A 24,053-nucleotide genomic window follows, 5' to 3' on the forward strand; every position below is an offset into this window, starting at 1 on the left:
TGCCACGACGACCGTTGGCCGTTTGCCATCCTACCGCCGTTAAGCCGCTGCATCCGTCACGCCGCTGCTACGACGACCGTTGGCCGTCTGCCATCCTACCGCCGTTAAGCCGCTGCATCCGTCCCGCCGCAGCTACGACGACCGTTGGTCGTTCGCCGTCCTACCGCCGTTTACGGCAAATTCGTGTGCAAGGATTATTTTCCTAGCTGGCCACTAAGGTGGTTTTCTGAGGGTGGCACGCTAACTTCACGTGAAGTTGGCGGTGCACCATAAAAAAATTTGAATTTTCATTTTCGAATTTATAAAATATGCCACTTATCTACGGCAAATTTACGGCAAATTCGTGGGCAAGAATTATTTTCCTAGCTGGCCTCTAAGGTGGTTTTCTGAGGGTGGCACGCTAACTTCACGTGAAGTTGGCGGTGCACCATAAAAAAATATGAATTTTTTTTCGAATTTATAAAGTATGCCACTTATCTACGGCAAATTCGTGTGCAAGAATTGTTTTCCTAGCTGGCCTCTAAGGTGGTTTTCTGAGGGTGGCACGCTAACTTCACGTGAAGTTGGCGGTACACCATAAAAAAATTGAAATTTTTTTTTTTCGAATTTATAAAATATGCCACTTATCTACGGCAAATTCGTGTGCAAGAATTATTTTCCTAGCAGGCTTCTAAGGTGGTTTTCTGAGGGTGGCACGCTAACTTCAAGTGAAGTTGGCGGTGCAGCATAAAAAAAATTTAAATTTTTTGTTTCCAATTTATAAAATATGCCACTTATCTACGGCAAATTTACGGCAAATTCGTGTGTAAGAATTATTTTCCTAGCAGGCCTCTAAGGTGGTTTTCTGAGGGTGGCACGCTAACTTCAAGTGAAGTTGGCGGTGCAGCATAAAAAAAATTTAAATTTTTTGTTTCCAATTTATAAAATATGCCACTTATCTACGGCAAATTTACGGCAAATTCGTGTGCAAGAATTGTTTTCCTAGCTGGCCTCTAAGGTGGTTTTCTGAGGGTGGCACGCTAACTTCACGTGAAGTTGGCGGTGCACCATAAAAAAAATTGAATTTTTTTTTTTTCGAATTTATAAAATATGCCACTTATCTACGGCAAATTTACGGCAAATTCGTGTGCAAGAATTATTTTCCTAGCAGGCCTCTAAGGTGGTTTTCTGAGGGTGGCACGCTAACTTCACGTGAAGTTGGCGGTGCACCATAAAAAAAATTTGAAATTTCTTTTTTCGAATTTATAAAATATGCCACTTATCTACGGCAAATTCGTGTGCAAGAATTGTTTTCCTAGCTGGCCTCTACGGTGGTTTTCTGAGGGTGGCACGCTAACTTCACGGCCGCGGCAAATTTTTTTGTTTCACGGATAATTCACGGCAAATTTACGGCAAATTCAACGGCAAGAATTATTTTTCTAACTGGTGTCTAAGGTGGTTTTCGAAAAGTGGCACGCTAACTTCACGTGAAGTTGGCGGTGCCCCATAAAAAAAGTTAAATTTTAATTTTCGAAATTATATAATATGCCACTTATCTACGGCAAATTTACGGCAAATTCGTGTGCAAGAATTATTTTCCTAGCTGGTCTCTAAGGTGGTTTTCCGAGGGTGGCACGCTAACTTCACGTGAAGTTGGCGTGCCACCCTGTATTTTCTAAAATATGGCCACGGCAAATTTTTTTGTTTCACGGATAAATTACGGCAAATTCACGGCAATTTTCCCAATAGGTCATTTTTTTCCACGTAAAAGTTGACTTGCCAACTTCAGAGAGGTGAATTGCGCGCATTCTAAGTTTTTTCTAAGAAGTCAATAATTTCTATTGTTGTTAGAATTTTTAAAATACAACCTTTTTCGCGCACTCTTAATTATTTAGAAGAAGACATTATATTGTACCCTTGCTAGAATTTGCTGACAAACAACATTTGATATAATCCAACTACCTGGCAGGTAAGAAATGCTTCCAGAAACTTAAGGGTTGCAGCTATATAAACGGCAGTTTTGCGAGTTTATATTCATTGTAAAGCGTTCTTTTGAAGTGTGAAGTTGATTTATATTTGTGAAAATAACAAGTCAGAAAAAATTTAAAATATTACAACATGGATAGCAGAAGGAACATGGAATATTTGTCTTCGAATCAATATATGAGGTAAATACAAATAACTCAAATATAATTTCATAAATGGAATAAAAATTAATTATTTTTATATAGATAATCTGACACTGAAAAAGAGCAGTACATACAAAACCTGTTAGACGAAATCTCAGATGATGAATTATTTTCCGTCCCTGAAGGGGATGAAAGCGAACAAGTAGCAGATGGCGTGGTTGAATCGGATGTAGAAGACCCTGATTACACAATTGACAATGCCCAGGTAGATGAGGCTGATTACGAAGAATCTGACAATGAATCCGATGCTGCAGATGATTCTGAGGAGATTAATTTGCGTGCAGCTGAATTCGTAGCACGTGATAGTACCATATGGAGCTCACATCCACGACTTGCACGCCAAACTAGGCAACAAAATATTTTGCGACGGCGAAGTGGGTCCGCAAGATCAACTACTATGATGTCAATAGTCAATACATATAAATGTTTTATGACTCAGGAAATGGTGGATACTATAGTACGCTACACCAACAAAAAAGCAGAAGCTACATATGCGGAATTAAACGCAAAACATCCAGAGGCGGAACCAAAACCATGGAAGAAGGTAACTTTGAGCGAAATGTATGCGTTCATTGGAGTGCTTATTATGACTGGCGCTAACCGCAGCAATGCCGAATGTGCGCCGGACTTGTGGTCGGTGGAAAATTGTCCATTATATCGTGCGTCAATGGGCATTAACCGCTTTCAGGCCATACTGCGGTTTATAAGGTTTGACGATGGCAACACACGGGCACAACGTTTGGTAACTGACAAAGCTGCACCAATATCCGAGCTGTGGACCATGATGAACTACAACTTTGAGCAGTCATATAATCCAAGTGAATATCTAACGGTAGACGAGCAGCTCTTTCCATATCGTGGCCGCACCCGTTTCACGCAATACATCCCATCGAAACCGGCAAAATATGGCATCAAAGTGTGGTGGGTATGTGATGCCAAAAACGCATATCACGTGAAGTTGGCGTGCCACCCTGTATTTTCTAAAATATGGCCACGGCAAATTTTTTTGTTTCACGGATAAATTACGGCAAATTCACGGCAATTTTCCCAATAGGTCATTTTTTTCCACGTAAAAGTTGACTTGCCAACTTCAGAGAGGTGAATTGCGCGCATTCTAAGTTTTTTCTAAGAAGTCAATAATTTCTATTGTTGTTAGAATTTTTAAAATACAACCTTTTTCGCGCACTCTTAATTATTTAGAAGAAGACATTATATTGTACCCTTGCTAGAATTTGCTGACAAACAACATTTGATATAATCCAACTACCTGGCAGGTAAGAAATGCTTCCAGAAACTTAAGGGTTGCAGCTATATAAACGGCAGTTTTGCGAGTTTATATTCATTGTAAAGCGTTCTTTTGAAGTGTGAAGTTGATTTATATTTGTGAAAATAACAAGTCAGAAAAAATTTAAAATATTACAACATGGATAGCAGAAGGAACATGGAATATTTGTCTTCGAATCAATATATGAGGTAAATACAAATAACTCAAATATAATTTCATAAATGGAATAAAAATTAATTATTTTTATATAGATTATCTGACACTGAAAAAGAGCAGTACATACAAAACCTGTTAGACGAAATCTCAGATGATGAATTATTTTCCGTCCCTGAAGGGGATGAAAGCGAACAAGTAGCAGATGACGTGGTTGAATCGGATGTAGAAGACCCTGATTACACAATTGACAATGCCCAGGTAGATGAGGCTGATTACGAAGAATCTGACAATGAATCCGATGCTGCAGATGATTCTGAGGAGATTAATTTGCGTGCAGCTGAATTCGTAGCACGTGATAGTACCATATGGAGCTCACATCCACGACTTGCACGCCAAACTAGGCAACAAAATATTTTGCGACGGCGAAGTGGGTCCGCAAGATCAACTACTATGATGTCAATAGTCAATACATATAAATGTTTTATGACTCAGGAAATGGTGGATACTATAGTACGCTACACCAACAAAAAAGCAGAAGCTACATATGCGGAATTAAACGCAAAACATCCAGAGGCGGAACCAAAACCATGGAAGAAGGTAACTTTGAGCGAAATGTATGCGTTCATTGGAGTGCTTATTATGACTGGCGCTAACCGCAGCAATGCCGAATGTGCGCCGGACTTGTGGTCGGTGGAAAATTGTCCATTATATCGTGCGTCAATGGGCATTAACCGCTTTCAGGCCATACTGCGGTTTATAAGGTTTGACGATGGCAACACACGGGCACAACGTTTGGTAACTGACAAAGCTGCACCAATATCCGAGCTGTGGACCATGATGAACTACAACTTTGAGCAGTCATATAATCCAAGTGAATATCTAACGGTAGACGAGCAGCTCTTTCCATATCGTGGCCGCACCCGTTTCACGCAATACATCCCATCGAAACCGGCAAAATATGGCATCAAAGTGTGGTGGGTATGTGATGCCAAAAACGCATATCACGTGAAGTTGGCGTGCCACCCTGTATTTTCTAAAATATGGCCACGGCAAATTTTTTTGTTTCACGGATAAATTACGGCAAATTCACGGCAATTTTCCCAATAGGTCATTTTTTTCCACGTAAAAGTTGACTTGCCAACTTCAGAGAGGTGAATTGCGCGCATTCTAAGTTTTTTCTAAGAAGTCAATAATTTCTATTGTTGTTAGAATTTTTAAAATACAACCTTTTTCGCGCACTCTTAATTATTTAGAAGAAGACATTATATTGTACCCTTGCTAGAATTTGCTGACAAACAACATTTGATATAATCCAACTACCTGGCAGGTAAGAAATGCTTCCAGAAACTTAAGGGTTGCAGCTATATAAACGGCAGTTTTGCGAGTTTATATTCATTGTAAAGCGTTCTTTTGAAGTGTGAAGTTGATTTATATTTGTGAAAATAACAAGTCAGAAAAAATTTAAAATATTACAACATGGATAGCAGAAGGAACATGGAATATTTGTCTTCGAATCAATATATGAGGTAAATACAAATAACTCAAATATAATTTCATAAATGGAATAAAAATTAATTATTTTTATATAGATTATCTGACACTGAAAAAGAGCAGTACATACAAAACCTGTTAGACGAAATCTCAGATGATGAATTATTTTCCGTCCCTGAAGGGGATGAAAGCGAACAAGTAGCAGATGGCGTGGTTGAATCGGATGTAGAAGACCCTGATTACACAATTGACAATGCCCAGGTAGATGAGGCTGATTACGAAGAATCTGACAATGAATCCGATGCTGCAGATGATTCTGAGGAGATTAATTTGCGTGCAGCTGAATTCGTAGCACGTGATAGTACCATATGGAGCTCACATCCACGACTTGCACGCCAAACTAGACAACAAAATATTTTGCGACGGCGAAGTGGGTCCGCAAGATCAACTACTATGATGTCAATAGTCAATACATATAAATGTTTTATGACTCAGGAAATGGTGGATACTATAGTACGCTACACCAACAAAAAAGCAGAAGCTACATATGCGGAATTAAACGCAAAACATCCAGAGGCGGAACCAAAACCATGGAAGAAGGTAACTTTGAGCGAAATGTATGCGTTCATTGGAGTGCTTATTATGACTGGCGCTAACCGCAGCAATGCCGAATGTGCGCCGGACTTGTGGTCGGTGGAAAATTGTCCATTATATCGTGCGTCAATGGGCATTAACCGCTTTCAGGCCATACTGCGGTTTATAAGGTTTGACGATGGCAACACACGGGCACAACGTTTGGTAACTGACAAAGCTGCACCAATATCCGAGCTGTGGACCATGATGAACTACAACTTTGAGCAGTCATATAATCCAAGTGAATATCTAACGGTAGACGAGCAGCTCTTTCCATATCGTGGCCGCACCCGTTTCACGCAATACATCCCATCGAAACCGGCAAAATATGGCATCAAAGTGTGGTGGGTATGTGATGCCAAAAACGCATATCCACTGCATGGACAAATATATACTGGCCAAGCACCTACGGGACGGGAAACTAACCAGGGTGAACGCGTGGTCAAGGATTTAGTAAGCCGCTTTCATGGAAATGTAACGATGGACAATTTTTTTACATCCCTAAATCTACTGGAAAGCTTGTCATCCATGAAATTGACGGCAGTTGGAACTCTGCGGAAAAATAAGCCATACATACCAAAGATGTTGGCACACAAAGATCGTGCAGAGAGGTCAAGTACATTCGGTTTTAGGCCCAACATATCCATTTGCTCCTATGTGCCGAAAAAAAACAAGGCAGTTATATTACTATCATCAATGCATGACGATGATCACATTGGCGAAAGCGGCAAACCAGAAATGATCGAGTTTTATAACAAGACAAAAGGAGGAGTGGACGTGATGGACCAATTGCTTGGAGAATATACTTGCCAAAGGATGACAAAGCGATGGCCGTTGTCCCTATTCTTCAATATGATTGATTTGACGGCATTGGCAGCGTACATCATATATTATGAGAATAATCCCAACATCAGATGCACCAATACGAAGCGTAAGAGATTTCTTCGCCAGCTCGCCAAGGAACTGTCTATGCCCATAATTGAAGAGCGGTCGGTGAATCAGCAAGTGATGCGGAACTTCAACACAAAAATTGCAGTCGCGAGTTTCATAAGTACGGCCTTGCAAGGAAGTGCTGACAACAGGCCACCAACGTCTGCAGCTGCTGGTGCAAAACCAAAGAAACAGCAGGTGGAAGCTATTTTCTCTGCTACATCCATGACCAACACAGAAGACGAACGCGTAACATGTGCAGAATATGTCAGCGCCCAATATGCATACAGCATTCTTCAAATACATTTACATGTAATATTTGTGAAAATAATGATTGATTTCTTTATACATATCGACCAAAACAGCTCCAACCCAGCAAACATTTTCATAAAGAATTTGGTCCAATCAACATATAATGAAGCCAATTGAATAATTTAAATTTGTTTGCGTATTTAGTTATAAGAAATAATCAATGAAATAATATTTTACAAAGAAAATAATAAATAAAAATTTTTTTCCTTCAAAAAATGAGAAAAAACGAGAAAAAAAGCTACTGGCCACACCTGTACCCGGGTATAAGAAGTCGTAGGTGTCAACTTTGAAAGCTTTATATCTCATCAATGTATGGACCTAGCATGACAAATAAGACACCAATCGACGTAGATTTACTTCGTTTTCCTAGATCAATATCTTTAGCGATTTAGGAGCTACATCACTCCAAAGTAGCTACTGGCCACACCTGTACTTGGGTATAAGTCCTAGGGTTAAGTAAAATTTTAACAAAAAATTTAATATCTTTACAGTATATAAGTAAATTATGTCATTCATATTCAACTCCAGTAATGATATGGTGCAACAGAATACAAAAATAAAAGAAATTTTCAAAATGGGTGTGGCTCCGCCCTTTTTCATTTAATTCGCCTAGAATACTTTTAATGCCACAAGTCGAACAAAAATTTACCAATCCTTGTGAAATTTGGTAGGGGCATAGATTCTACGACGATAACTATTTTCTGTGAAAATGGGCGAAATCGGTTGAAGCCACGCCCAGTTGTTATACACAGTCGACCGCCTGTCGTTCCGCTTGGCCGTTAACATGATAACTTGAGCAAAAATCGATATATCTTTACTAAACTTAGTTCGCGTACTTATATGAACTCACTTTATCTCGGTATAAAAAATGGCCGAAATCGGACTATGCACACGCCCACTTTTTCGATATCGAAAATTACGAAAAATTAAAAAATGCCATAATTCTATATCAAATATGAAAAAAGGGATGAAACTTGGTAATTGGATTGGTTTATGGACGCAAAATATAACTTAAGAAAAAACTTTGTAAAATGGGTGTGACACCTACCATATTAAGTAGAGGAAAATGAAAAAGTTATGCAGGGCGAGATCAAAAGTCCTTAGAATCTTGGCTGGAATACTGTTCGTGGTATTACATATATAAATAAATTAGCGTTACCCAACAGATTGTGTTCTGTGTAACCCTCGTCCAGATTTTGGTCGATATCTCGAAAACGCCTTCACATATAAAACTAAGGCCACTCCCTTTTAAAACCCTGTTGTTTTAAAACCCTCATTAATACCTTTAATTTGATACCCATAACGTAAAAACACATTCTAGACTCACCCCTGGTCCACCTTTATGGCGATATCTCGAAAAGGCGTCCACCTATAGAACTAAGGCCCATTCCCTTTTAAAATACTCATTAACACCTTTCATTTGATACCCATATCGTACAACACATTCTAGAGTCACCTCTGGTCCACTTTTATGGCGATATCTCGAAAAGGCGTCCACCTATAGAACTAAGGCCCACTCCCTTTTAAAATACTCATTAAAACCTTTCATTTGATACCCATATCGTACAAAGAGATTCTAGAGTCACCCCTGGTCCACCTTTATGGCGATATCTCGAAAAGGCGTCCACCTATAGAACTAAGGATCACTCCCTTTTAAAATACTCATTGCCATCTTTCATTTGATACCCATATCGTACAAACACATTGTAGAGTCACCCCTGGTCCACCTTTATGGCGATATCTCGAAAAGGCGTCCACCTATAGAACTAAGGATCACTCCCTTTTAAAATAATCATTGCCACCTTTCATTTGATACCCATATCGTACAAACACATTCTAGATTCACCCCTGGTCCACCTTTATGGCGATATCTCGAAAAGGCGTCCACCTATAGAACTAAGGATCACTCCCTTTTAAAATACTCATTGCCACCTTTCATTTGATACCCATATCGTACAAACACATTCTAGATTCACCCCTGGTCCACCTTTATGGCGATATCTCGAAAAGGCGTCCACCTATAGAACTAAGGATCACTCCCTTTTAAAATACTCATTGCCACCTTTCATTTGATACCCATATCGTACAAACACATTCTAGAGTCACCCCTGGTCCACCTTTATGGCGATATCCCGAAATGGCGTCCACCTATAGAACAAATTTTTCCTGGACAAACGAATGGCATTTGTTTTTTTTTTTTAATTACTCGTAAATGGAGGTGCCAACTTCACACCGATTTTTGGTTTTTTGTAACAACTTTTTAACAAAAGGTGGACAAACGAAAATTTCTCCTGGACAAACTTGGACAAACGATGGGCAAACGACGGACATACGATTTAGCACAATAAAGCGAAACAGAAAATTGTTTGGGTTTTTTCGAAAAAAAAACATTTTTGTTATAACTTTTTAACAAAAGGTGGACAAACGAAAAATTTTCCTGGACAAACATGTACAAACGGTGGACAAACGAATGAGATATGGATTTTTTTAATTATTCGCCCAAGTAGGTGCCAACTTCACAGAGCTCAAAGATTTTGATTTTATCGAGTTTTGGCGTTAACAAAAGTGAATGGCAGAATTGTTAAAATCAGTGTTAAGCTAAGTTACCGCTGCCCAATGTTGTTAAAAATAGTTTGTAAATCGCGCTACAAGTCAAAAATATATTTGCTTTTTCTTTCTTTTCCCTGCTTTTCTTTCCTTTCTTTCGCCTTTTCCTTTTCCCACCATGCCTTAATTTCCTTTCCATTTCTTTTTTCCACTTCACTTGTTGGCATTTTTATTTTATTTTATCAACTAACAAAGTAGTACCCAAAATTGATGCCACAAACAAAACGAATAAATACTCCAACGTAACGTGAATATTCTCGTTAGTTTTTGTAAGCACTCTGAATCACGGTTGCCACACCATGCTTTCATTGGAGACCAAAATTCATCGAAAAAAGGACCAAAACTCAAAAAAAGGACCAAATTTCAGTTTTATTTTATTGGTATACAAAGAATTCGGCAATTTACTAGTTTCGTATTTGTTGTAAAAGGTTAAAATTTTAGGATGATTGGTTTCCTATATAAAGTTTTAATAAACATAGCGAAGAGTGTGAGACATTTGTAAGTAATTCAAACTACACAAACAAGAATTATCTGTACCTTTAGGCAAAGAGCATAAATCAACAAGAGACATCACTTAACATGTTTGCTTCGAACCCAAACTACTCGCTGATTTAGATTGTGGTTACTGACATTTCTTTTTAAGGCTGTTCCAAGGCGAATTCAATACAGGTGGTGTTATCCCATCAGCTGATTGCTTCTTCTTGATAATTTTCCATACAACATGTCAGTTAATCGAAATCAATGAAAATTTTCTTTTGACTTGACATTCTTCCGCACGGCAAAAACACGGCGAAAAACACGGTTGCCACTTCGGACACTGTTTGGTGCGCTGGTACCTTTTTGTCAATTTTGGTGCTTTTTAAGCAAGTAGCCACGATTTTGATATTTTTGTCCTTTTCACTACTGCACAGATTCAAAAATCGTTCAATCGTTTAATTTTAGCAGAAAAAGGCAATTCCGGCACATAAAAGAGTAATGTCGGATTTTACAAAAAAAAAATTTTGTAGATATGTAGTTGATGAAACAACGGACTTGTCAGAACGAGAGGACTTGTTTTGGTGGTTAGATATTTCGATCGATTAAAAATTTATTAAAAATTTATTTCAAAATCACGTGTGTTGGTAATTTCATAAAGCTTGCCATTGATTATTATTATTTTATTTTATTTTTATACAGTCTTGTAGACCTAAATAATTTGTATATCTATGAGATCATTGTCTAAAAGGTAGTGCTTTACAGTAATTATACAGCAGTTTCTTAAATTCATTGATGTTTTGGCATTGTTTTATTTCAATTGGAAGATCGTTATATTCTTTCAGTCCTTCGTAGTATATATTTTTTTTGTCGAACTCCGATCGTACTGCTGGCAGGCGAAAGTTGTTTCTGTTTCTTGTTTGGTAATCGTGAATCTCGTTGTTGTATATCAGTCGGTCGTTTAGATATTTCGGCTGATTTCCTATTTTAATGTTATGTATAAATTTTAAAGTATAGTATACGATGAGTTGTTTTACGCTTAAGACAATTTAGGCTTTCAAGCATTTCATGTATTGGTGTATCGTAACGTTTCTTAAAGATAAACCGCATTGCTTTATTTTCCTTCACCTGGAGTTTTGAGATATTCGAGTCCGCTAATGTGAATAAAATTGTAGGGCAATATATGAGGTGAGGTTCTATAATGGATCTATATACCATTATTTTATAATAATTATTTGCTCACATGTTTACAGGTTCGAATCATGAATCCGATTTTTTTTGATATTTTAGCTTCTGTATATTTGAGGTGCTCGTTAAACTTAGCGCGGTAAGCTTTTAATAGGGGACGGATCAAAAATTTGCGTTGTGGCAAATTCAATAAATCGTAAATTAAACTACGCAATTATTTTAATGCTACTTTATAGATACTAACTTTTTCTCTTAACTTTTGAACTTCATACCAGAGCCTAGATTCAGTTTGAGTTTGAGCTCACATTTGCTGAATCTAGCCCGAGGCCTCAGAAGCTCTGTGAACTCGCTGTGCGACTAATTAAGAAAAACCATATCTCATTCGTTTGCCTATCGTTTGTCCACGAAAAATTTTCGTTTGTCCACCTTTTGTTAAAAAGTTACATATTTCAAAAACAAAAAAATTGTGTGTGAAGTTGGGACCTCCATTTGCGAGTAATTAAAAAAACCAATTGTCATTCGCTTGTCCATCGTTTGTCCACGTTTGTCCAGGAAAATGTTTCGTTTGTCCACCTTTTGTTAAAAAGTTATAACAAAAAACATTTTTTTTTTTCGAAAAAACACCAAAAAATTTTTTTCGCTTTATTGTGCTAAATCGTATGTCCGTCGTTTACCAATCGTTCCTCCAGGAAAATTTTTCTTTTGTCCACCTTTTGTGAAAAAGATAACAAAAATATTTCATTTTCGAAAAACCCCAAAAATTTTTTCGCTGTATTGTGCTAAATCGAAACGAAAATTTTTCCTGGACAAACATAGACAAACGAATGACATTTGGTTTTTTTAATTACTCGCAAATGGAGGTGCCAACTTCACACACGATTTTTTTTTAAATAACTTTTGTAAAGAGCGAAATGTAAGCCGCAAGTTTAAGTTGGCCGATCGGTGCAGTGTATTCGAAACGGAAGTTGCTGCGATTAAGGATGCGGTGGATGAAATGCTATCAAGTGCTACTACGGTTAGGGAATTCAACATCTACTCGGATAGCCAAGTGTCAAGCAAACAAGGCCTTGATTCCGCTGGTCACCTGTGGTTTGCTCCCCCATAGCTGGGCCTCGAGTCAGCTCAGCAAATACAAGTTTGGCGGACATCACCTCTCGCAGGGTAGCAAAGTCTTTCTGGCCAAAAGTGGATGGCAGGAGGTCTGCCGAAGTAATTGGGTTCACTAAGGCTCGCCTATCAATGGTCATTGGGGTTTTGACAGGGCACTGTCCCATGGGTATCCATGCGGTACGTCTCCATATACTGGAAACTCCATCCTGCTGCAGCTGTATGGAGGATGACGAGATGGAATCAAATATCACTTTAATCGCTTGATTGCACAGCTTTTGCCAGAACTAAGCGAAAGTACTTCGGTCGGGACTAACTTGGATCTCCCGAGGATCTATCCAAGGTTGAGATCGGTATCATTCGGAACTTTATCGTTGCTACCAAACGATTCTCTAAGTAGCTATATCTACGTCACCGTTATTTTACTGTATGTGATTTCACAACGGACCTCCATGTTTTGCAAGTGAGCTCCCCCTATCAGGGCAGCTACCATCAAACCTAATCTAATCGCAATTCGTACATTTATAAAGTTATCGCTTTCAGAAAGTATTTCTCTCTTACTTCCAGTTAAAATATTTCTTGTGCCAAGATACTTAGTTTTCAAGTGTCTTGGGTGGCTCTAAACCACAATTGTCCTGGAATACCTTGTACTCATTGAGCTGGGTGGGAAATATTCAAAAATCGACGTTCCAAAATAGAAGTAATGCTTGCAAAATTTGTGCACAGAATTACTTTGAAAAAAATTTTAAGGGTGTTACTTTTTGTTTGAACGTTGTCCTTCATAAACTCTCAATATCTCTCGGTACACTCGAACATAAACTAGGTGAGTGACAAGTACACTTAATATTAAACAAATAAGTTTCATTATTTTACTTAGTTTTCAGTTCATTGTCAGATTCCTTAGAGGCACACGTCTATTTGAAATAATTTCTTTAGCTCGACAAGTGATAAAAATCTATCACGAAAATTGTTTGATAACCGATCGAAAAATCTAGCCACTAAAACAAGACTATGTAGCAGAGCTGTAAAAGTGTGCAATCATTTGAAATTTTAAATCATTGATTTAAGAATGCTGTTTCTTCATTCATTTCTTGTTAAGGAATGTGGCTTAAAAGTCAACCCATTCTTCATTCAGTAGTGGGAAAGAAAGAATGCACTCTTGAACTCTTCGAAGAAAGCATGAAGTAATTGAATGAAACACAAACATTTTTCAACACAGAATAAGCATTCAAATGAATGCAGCCTTTGCTGAGTGTGCACACACTTTTCTAGTACCAATCAATTATGAAAAATGTCGTACAAGCACAAAAGCCGCTCAAATATCACATGGTTGCATTTAATTAAAGCCACTTCAAAATATCAACACAAAAATTTAGTTATTGACAGTGATGACCAGTTTTTTCGTTATTTAAATGGTAATAAAGCACAAAGAAGTTAATGGAAAAAGCATTTTTATTAAAATTGTTCTAAAAATTTAATAATAAAAAAAGCAAATGACAAATATTTCAACATCCCTGTTCCGAAAATTGTCATCGTTCTAAATAAGTGTTGCCAATGTGGCATATAAAAGGCTTGCAGGAAAAAGTACTAATCTACATTTGAACGACCTCAATTGTTGATTAAATAATTGAAAGATATATATTATAAAAGGTCTTAAATTCCTTCCTTCAAATATTCTTCCTAGCTGTTTATGGTCAAATACTGTATAGGTAATGGTTTGTGAGTTTCCAAATTGCAAAAGCAATATACTATTTTTATCTATTTTCTAAGAAAAATATTCTTCTAAACAATAGTTTGTAATTACAGTCATTTAAAGTAGGCTCTATAGGTAGTTGTAGCTTTGTTGATAGCAAAGAAAATTAACTTTGAATACAAATCTGCTCAAGATAGAATTCAACCTACAAATGCCATGCAAATAGGCAGAGAGACTAATGGACCTTCTCAATCACTCGGGTCCTATATTTATATTCCGTCAAACACTGTCAAAATATCAGCTGTAAAAAAACTGTAATCCGATGGAGCCAGTCAATCTCTTTGTGGGGAGGGAAATTAATACCCTCTGAAGAGTTTCTCCCAATGAACCATTTTTTTTTTTCGTGGCACATATGACGGAAAACTGGGAAGGTGACTCAGGTGAATAGAAAAACCTAAATCCCTGTAGGACGATGCCATGGAATTAGACATATATTTGTCGAAATTCTCTGAAATAGGAAGCTCCAACGAAATCGCTGATAGACCTATGTACTTTGAGGTATTTAAATTTAAAGGACTTAAACTCAAGTATCTGTTTTTGTTATATTATCGGCAAAAAATATCCACAATTTACTCTATTTGGTCAATGCACAATGTGTTCATTTACAATATCCATTTTACTACAACAGCAAAATAAGTAGGACATACAGAACCATTTTGACATATAGCAAGAAAACAATAGATTGTCTTTGCGAAGTTTAAAGAGAAACTGAAAAGAAAGAAACATTTACTGGCATATTTCGATGATTTAGGGCAACTGCAGTTTCACCGTGTAATTCGCGGTTCGAATATCAGTGAAGCCTTTGATAGAATTCGAAATTGACTGATGATGATTATATGGCGGTTTTCGAAATGTTAAAATCGCAGTATGCCAGTAAATTTTTCTTCATTTTCAAAAATAATGATTGAATATTCAATTACTATAAGCCGGGTGTTAAGCTCATGAATTCTTAAATATTAAACTACTTGAATAATTAGAAGGTGCTATTATTTTTATTGATAAATTTTAAGCCTTTTTTTGCACCCAACTCCTAAATTGATTTAACATATCTGATGGCAATGAAAGTATACAAAAAAAAAAAAACCCTAGGGAAAAAGTATTTAGTACTGAAAGGAAAAAAAGTGTGCATTCATTTCAAGTTTACATTCATTAAAGATTGGGAATGGTTCCTACATTCCCACTCTATATTAAATTATATTTTACCATTTAATACACACACACTTTAGATTTTAGTTAAGGTATTTTGAGCCATTCAGGAATGGAGATTTATAATATGCAACCAACAAATCACAATTTTTTACAAGAATGCTGAGAGAATGCACACTCAATTGATTCAATTGAAAAGTAAAGTCCACTCTCGGCAAACGAAAATCATACTCTACAAGTCACTTATCGTACCCGTCCTGCTACATGGGGAAGAAGCATGGACCATGACAACATCAGAAAAAACGGCTCTGGGAGTGTTCGAGAGAAAAGTTCTTCGAAAGATTTATGAACCTCTACGCTTTGGCGATGGCGAGTACCGAAGAAGATTTAACGATGTGATGTACGAGCTATACGCAGACATCAACATAGTCCAGCGGCTGCGCTGGCTAGGCCATATTATGCAAATGAAAGATGACGCTCCGGCCAAGAATGTGTTTCTATCGGAACACGCCTATAGGTCCGTCAAGCTGGACCCCCCACGATGGATTCGAAATTTGGTAGGCCAGGTATTATGTGCTATTTATGTGCTAATTTGTTCCCAAAATAATGAATTTTGTGCTCAAAATTTAAGTACTTTTTTTTAACCTCAAAAGGGGGGACGTCCAGCTGGACCCACCACTTTTGATGTTTTAAAAAAACATTAAAATTTGTCAAAAAAACGAGTCGTTTTTGGAACTATCGAGCCCATAAATAGCACAAAATTCTGCACCTATCCCGTTTCGATTTTTCCTCTGGGTTCATATGCCCCGCTCCCCCTTGTCAACCCACTGTTTTTCTGGGCAGACCGTAGCTTATGTTGGAGCACATAAATAGCACATAATTCCCACAATAAAATTTTTTTGTTCGACCTAGTGCTTATGAGGGGGGGGGGGGGGGGTCTAGCTGGACGTCAAGCTGGACCCCCCACTTTTGAAGTTTTAAAAAAATCATTAAAAGTTGTCAAAAAACCGAATTCTTTTTGGCACTATTGAGCACGTAAAGAGCACATAATTTCCACATTTAAATTGTTTTGTTGGCATAGTGCTTACGAGGGGGGGGGGGGGGTCTACCTGGACGTCCAGCTGGACCCCCCACTTTTGAAGTTTTAAAAAAATCATTAAAAGTTGTTTAAAACCCGAATTCTTTTTGGCACTATTGAGCACGTAAATAGCACATAATTCCCACATTTAAATTATTTTGTTTGGCCTAGTGCTTACGAGGGGGGGTCTAGCTGGACGTCCAGCTGGACCCACCACTTTTGATGTTTTAAAAAAAACATTAAAAGTTGTCAAAAAAACGAGTCGTTTTTGGAACTATCGAGCCCATAAATAGCACAAAATTCTGCACCTATCCCGTTTCGATTTTTCCTCTGGCTTTATATGCCCCCGCTCCCCCCTTGTCACCCTCTGTTTTTCTGGACAGACCGTAGCTTATGTTGGAGCACATAAATAGCACATAATTCCCACATTTAAATTGTTTTGTTTGGCCTAGTGCTTACGAGGGGGGGTCTAGCTGGACGTCCAGCTGGACCCCCACTTTAGAAGTTTTAAAAAAATTCTTAAAAGTTGTCAAAAAACCGCGAATTCTTTTTGGCACTACTGAGCACGTAAATAGCACATAATTCCCACATTTAAATTGTTTCGTTTGGCCTAGTGCTTACGAGGGGGGGGGGTCTAGCTGGACGTCCAGCTGGACCCACCACTTTTGATGTTTTAAAAAAAAACATTAAAAGTTGTCAAAAAAAACGAGTCGTTTTTGGAACTATCGGGCCCATAAATAGCACAAAATTCTGCACCTATCCCGTTTCGAATTTTCCTCTGGGTTTATATGCCCCGCTCCCCCTTGTCAACCCTCTGTTTTTCTGGACAGACCGTAGCTTATGTTGGAGCACATAAATAGCACATAATTCCCACATTTAAATTTTTTTGTTCGACCTAGTGCTTATGAGGGGGCGGTCTAGCTGGACGTCCAGCTGGACCCCCCACTTTTGACGTTTTAAAAAAATCATTAAAAGTTGTCAAAAAACCGAATTCTTTTTGGCACTATTGAGCACGTAGAGAGCACATAATTCTCACATTTAAATTGTTTTGTTTGGCCTAGTGCTTACGAGGGGGGTCTAGCTGGACGTCCAGCTGGGCCCCCCACTTTTGAAGTTTTAAAAAAATCATTAAAAGTTGTCAAAAAACCGAATTCTTTTTGGCACTATTGAGCACGTAAATAGGACATAATTCCCACATTTAAATTTTTTTGTTCGACCTAGTGCTTATGAGGGGGGGGGGGGGGGGGGGGGGGGGGTCTAGCTGGACGTCCAGCTGGACCCACCACTTTTGATGTTTTAAAAAAAACATTAAAAGTTGTCAAAAAAACGAATCGTTTTTGGAACTATCGAGCCCATAAATAGCACAAAATTCTGCACCTATCCGGTTTCGATTTTTCCGTCTGGGGTTATATGCCCCCGCTCCCCCCTTGTCACCCTCTGTTTTTCTGGACAGACCGTAGCTTATGTTGGAGCACATAAATAGCACATAATTCCCACATTTAAATTTTTTTGTTTGACCTAGTGCTTATGAGGGGGGTCTAGCTGGACGTCCAGCTTATTTTGGGAACAAATTAGCACATAAATAGCACATAATACCTGGCCTACCAAATTTCGAATCCATCGTGTGGGGGGGGGGGGGGGGGGGGGTGGGGGGTCCAGCTGGACGGACCTCGCGCCTATGGAAGAAGAGGTAGAGGGCGGGCCCACTCCGTGGGAAGGACCAGGGGAAAAACGATTTAAACTCCCTTGGTTTGCCCAATTGGCGCCGGTTGGCAGAGTTAGGGAGCGACTGCCGCGCCTTGTTGGACGGCCATAACCGTTTACACGGTTAAGCGCCAATTAAATAAGTAGGGTAGATGTACCAGTAACCGGACACCCCCCAGTAACAGAACATTTTTCACTTTAATCGTTTAAAATAAGCAAACCGTTGACTTATTTTAAAATTCGAAAAATCCATTGGAAGAAGCCACTCATTTGTAACGGTTTCGCAATTTGCCTTTTGCTATATTTTCGAAAGAAGCTTTGTTGTTTCACTTTAATTTGGTGACAAGTGTTTCAAATTACTGTTATTCTATAAATAAATGATAAAAAGTCGTGATAGCAGTTTAAAATTAGTGAAAATATGTATATATATTTTGGAAATGCACCTGTCCGGATACTGGAATAAAAATAATAGTGTTTTCCAGAATCCGGACAAAGGGTCCGGTTACTAGAAATAGTTAACAACCGCACAATTCTAGTATCCGGACATGCTGTTTCTTTAGCCCTATTTTTAGTAATATTTGTTTATATTAAAATTAATTATAGTATGTGCGATAATCCCTAATCCAGGGTGTTATGCGCACCGCTAACCGGCTGTATTTGAACGGAGCCTTCCCGATACCTGGCCGCCTTGGAAAGTAATGATGGCCTTACCACAGCAAGGGGCGCTGTTTTGGCGGACGGTTTTTATCCCTATTTTTAACATTAGACCGCTGAGCCCGCCTAAGACCAACATGAGTGCGGAGTTATCTACTTTATTTAAATATACTTTATTTTTGTAAATTATTTTTGAATTACTTTTTTTTTGAATATTATTTCAAAAGGAAAATTTTTGTGTCAGCGTTTCAATGTTAATATTAATAATTTAAAATAAAAATAAATAAAATTTTAAAAAATACATATACATATATTAGGGTGGTCCTTATTTTTGAACTTTAAAAAAATGGTCGGGGCACCCTGTCATATTATTCTCCTCAGAAAAAAAATTAATACGTATTTTTTTATTTTAGTTTTAGAAACATTTTAGAGGTCGCTACCATGCATCAAAGTTTTGGAAAACGACTTTTGAAGAGACAAAATACCTATGAATCCGTAATATTATCTAATGGCATGCTTTTATTATTATATGTATTAGATAGATAGATAGATAGATAGATTGATATTTATTATTAATATGTTTACATATTTTTTGATTTCACAATAAATTTTAAATATCACAAATTCATTTTCAATTAACAGACGTGTATGATATATATATATATTAAGTAATAAAAAGTAATAAAAAGTATTTTAGCCTCGAATAAGATCTATACATAGCCGTTTAAAATTCATAATATTATTCTCTCGTTTGATATAATCAGGTAACGAGTTAAATATGTTAAGGCCCTTATATAATAATGTGTTTTGGGCTGCAGTAGTCCGCTGTAATCCTAGTCGAAAGTCATTCGCATTCCGCACAGCATATTGGTGTGTATCTCTAACATACTGAATGCAACTTGTTAAATACATCGGCGCCCTGTTCTGTTTAATTTTAAAAATCATTATTAGTGTATTGAGCATCAGTTTTTGCTCAATATTTAACCATTTCAATGTTTCAAGCATGTGACTTATTGGGGTGTATTTGTGGCATTTTATTATTGATCTCATACATTTGTTTTGTAATTTCTGAGTGATTCAAAAAAATTGCCACCCCTTAGGGTTAAGTTAGAGCACTAATTTTTTCCAATGCTAGTATTTTCCAAGGCCTAAAGTTTCAGGGGGTAAGACCGAAAAAACAAATTTTTTTAAATTTGAATCACCCTAATGTATATATTCAGTTGATATTGAAATCAATAAGTAAGAACTCATGTTATTATTGAAAACATCCAATCTGAACTTCTAAATAGTAGCATGCTTTGATTTGTTTATAAGTGAAAATAAGTTTTTAAATTCAAAAACTAGGTGGCGTTGCATGACCGTGAACTACATTTTTTTTTTTAAATTGTAACCCGAGTTGGCTTTGCATACACCTTTCTATACATTGGTTTGTGTTTTATAAGTGAAGTCAGCTGTTGAAACATTTTTCACATTGAGAACCCAGTAGGCGCTGCATGGCCGTAAGCTAAACTTTTTTTTAAATAGTAACACGAGTTGGCCTTGAATCTTTGCATTTAGTTGTAACTTTTCTGTATTTTAAAGTGTACGGGTTGCCTGTTATAAGTTATCATGGCGTCTACAAGTAAAAAAGCTAGTATATCAACTAGAAACAAAACCAATATTTGGCTTCTCGGACAATCAATACCAAATCAGTCAAAGTTGCCTTCTTTTGGTGAAGTGTTACGTTTATTCTTTTATTACAAAAATGAAGAAAAAAAATGTTCGGGATTCTGCGAATCTTGCCGCATGTGAAGTCATAAAGTTATGGGAAAAGGCCAGTATACCAACAAGATTGAAATAGCATGTGATCAATAAAATAGAAAAACTCTTCAATGAATGGCGTAATCTAAAAAAAAATAAAGAAAACAAAAAAAAAACGTCCGAAGAAGTTACAACAAAAGGAACAATCCTGGCATCGTAACTTAGATCTGTTTGATATCGCGCATTCTGAAGCTTTGATTATTATGACAATAGAAGAGGATAAACAGTTCTTACTAGCACAGCGACATCAAAACCGACCGGGTTTAATTGGCTCTGTAGATAAAAAAAAAAATAAGGAAATGTGATCAGATAAAAAAGACAGCCGAACACATGCAACAATTGCGTGAAAAGGAAAATAAAAGCATCTCAGCTATGGCAGAAAATGTCCTACTTTCTTTATCGACCACAAGCGAAGAATCGTCTGGATCTGATTTCGAAATTGAAGTCAAGACGTTGAAGTCATAACCCCCCAAAAAACGAGCTCGTCAAAATTTAATCAGTAGCGACCTATCTGCTAGCCTCGATGTTGCTAAATAAAGTGATAGAAAAGCCACTATGGTCGTGTCATCTACCTTAAAGAGTGTTGGTGTCAATCTTTCAGAGTTTAATGTGAATAGGCCTTCAATACGTCGAAATCGTATAAAAAATCGGAAAACACTGGTGGAATCCCTTAAAAGAGAATTTAAACCTGACGTACCACTTACAATTCATTGGGATGGCAAAATTGTTGAGGATATAAGTGGACATGAAACTGTAGATCGGTTACCAATTTTGGTATCTGGGGTTGGTATTGATCAGCTTCTGGCGGTTCCAAAACTTGAACATGGAACAGGCGCAGCATATACCACAGCTGTGCACGAAAAAATAAAGTCATGGAGTTTAACAGATAAAATTAAATGTGTTTGTTTTGACACTACATCTGTTAATACGCGCCTAAAAAATGGTGCTTGTATTCTTTTGGAGCAAAAAATGGAGAAAGATATGCTTTGGCTGGCTTGTCGTCATCACATAATGGAGATTTTATTGGGAGCGGTAGTGGTACAATCCTTGGGCCCCTCTAGCGGACCTGATATTCAGTTATTTAAAAGATTTAAGAAGAACTGGCATAGAATCAACCAAAACGAATATACCACAGTAATTAATGACGCAAATTCATCACACATCATTAATAATTTTGCGGCAGACATGCTTTCTTTTGCTCAAAAACATCTCTAAGCATATCAACCCCGAGATGATTATAAAGAGTTGCTGAACCTTACTATAATTTATTTGGGAGGAGTCCCTGAAAAAGGGGTTTCTTTTAGAAGAACTGCTGGGCTAAACCGTGCTAGATGGATGGCAAAATCTATCTATTGTTTAAAGATTTTTCTATTTAAAGTCCAGTTTAAGCTAACGAAACAGGAAGAAACTGCAGTGAAAGATATATGCCTTTTTACAGTTATTATTTATATTAAATACTGGTATGAGGCTCCTGTACGATCCTCCGGACCAAGAAACGATCTACAGTTATTAAAAGACCTTGCATCGTATGAAGTTGTAAATGAAGCAGTAGCCAAAGTAGCCATGAAAAAAATACTTGGGCAGTTGTGGTATTTATCGGAAGAGTTAGTGTCTTTTGCTTTTTTTGACGATCAAATTTCAATACAAGAAAAGAAAAAAATGGTGGAGGCGCTGGGAGTCGAAGGCTTAGAGGACTGTCCAAAAAGAAAGCAAATCAACATCAAATACATCTCTGACATGGGTATAGAAGATTTTGTAACCAGCAACTCTTTACGATTTTTCAACATAATGGGCGTATCGTGCCAATTTTTGAGAAAAGATGTGCAAACTTGGGAGGATGATCCAGAATTTGAAGCTGCGAAGAAAATCGTTCATTCCATGCGGGTAATAAATGATATAGCTGAACGTGGTGTCGCTTTAATGGAAGAATATAATAAGTTATTAACAAATGATGAAGAGCAAAAGCAATCAATATCTACTTTTGTTGGTGAAAGATTACAGAAAGAAATATCCAGATACAAAAAAATCAACTCTTCTTAATAATAGGTTATCCGCTTAATTATTAAAAGTTTTTTATTTTGAAATTGTTACTTTTGCGAATCCTTTATACTAAATAAAAGTTTATACTTAAAATTTTTATAAAAGTTCAAACGCTGGTAGCGCCCCTAAATATTTTAGAATTTTTTTGTTTTACTGAAAAATTAGTTTCTCGGGATAGAGAATCGAATGAAAGGGTGCCCCGAAAGAAATAAAAAAAAAATTTGTTTACCCATATAAGGACCACCCTAATATATATAGTTGTATTATCAACTATATAATGGCACAAACATAATACAAAATGAGCTCAAAAGCTTTAAGAGAAAGTAAGAATGCGAAGAAAAAGGCGATGGCGTCGCAAGCCGGGGAAGAGGAAATCGCTATCAGCGATGACGAAAGCTTTGCTGCGAAGAGGAAGAAGCCCCTAGAGACAAGAAGCAGCGATCGGCTGAGCCTGACAAGCCAGCTTTTACGAGGCAGATGGGCGAGGGTAAACGCTCCGGTCCAAGAACCAGGAGCCGAATTAGCCGGAAAGACAAGAACCAAACCTCAAAATCTGCAAATCGGATCGAAGAGCGAAATATAATTACTGGAAAGCCATGTACCTCAAACGCTGTAATACAGGAAGAGGAAGACAATAATGGCTTGAGAACCGAAGGCACAAGTGTTAATAAGCTAAAGGGAGATAATAATCGGACTCCAGCTTAATCGATGATACAGAAGGGAGCTAACGCTGAGCTGCGGGTTTCACCGAGAAGAACATGAGCGAAGTTGCGAAGCAGTCTCTAACTGTGGCATTTTTATGTTTTTAACTGAAAATGAAAGAATGTTTTCGTTTGTTTTTCTTAATGTTTAAATACTAAGTACCTATGCTAGATCAATTAAATTAATGAAGAATGTGCAAAAGTTTATTTTTTATTGTATTTATTTAATTGGTTTAAATAATAAATAAAAATAAAAAATAAACGTTCTAAAGCGTTGTAAAACGTTACAAAACAATTTTTATTTTTGATCATAAGCGTCCGGTAACTAGAGTTTTACCGGTTTATGAAAAACTGTCCGGTTACTGGCAAATTCTGACTTGTATCAAAACAATAGTTTTTACAAAAAAATATAAGAGTTTGGAGAACTCAATGTAGTTTCTTTTTTGATAATTATCACTTCCGTGAAATTATTAATTGTCCTACTCAAGTAAATTGTTGTTAAAGTTCAAGCAAATACCAGGAAAAATTTCTCCAATTAGCGACACTATCAGTGATTACCGACAAAATCATTGTAAATTTTACCAAGTAGCGCAACTAACAGCTGATCGGTGAAAATTCGCACATTCACACGCACAGTTCTCGACTCAGTTTCAAAACAAAACTTTAGATTATTTAATTCAAATTTTAAAGTGAGATACTCCTTACAAATTTATGTATACAGAATACATATGGCGTTTTTTTTGTTATTAAAACAATAGTTTTATTTATACTAAAGCTTTTATCATTTTTTTTTTTAACTTTGAAAAATCTCCGAACACTATTCCTT

At 37.2% G+C, this 24,053-nt stretch overlaps 2 protein-coding genes across 2 annotated transcripts in view; one reads left to right on the plus strand and one right to left on the minus strand.

Moving 5' to 3' along the window:
- Positions 1–24,053, minus strand: part of LOC137243798 (uncharacterized) — a 186,686-nt gene that overhangs the window by 157,767 nt on the left and 4,866 nt on the right. The window lies entirely within an intron of this gene.
- Positions 4,814–7,106, plus strand: LOC137246173 (piggyBac transposable element-derived protein 4-like). Its single transcript, XM_067777255.1, has 2 exons — positions 4,814–5,135; positions 5,199–7,106. The coding sequence occupies exons 1-2, from the start codon at positions 5,086–5,088 to the stop codon at positions 7,090–7,092; spliced, it is 1,944 nt and encodes a 647-aa protein (XP_067633356.1). The 5' UTR covers positions 4,814–5,085; the 3' UTR covers positions 7,093–7,106.

Source organism: Eurosta solidaginis, chromosome 3 (genome assembly GCF_040869045.1).
Source record: "Eurosta solidaginis isolate ZX-2024a chromosome 3, ASM4086904v1, whole genome shotgun sequence".
Taxonomy (NCBI): domain Eukaryota; kingdom Metazoa; phylum Arthropoda; class Insecta; order Diptera; family Tephritidae; genus Eurosta; species Eurosta solidaginis.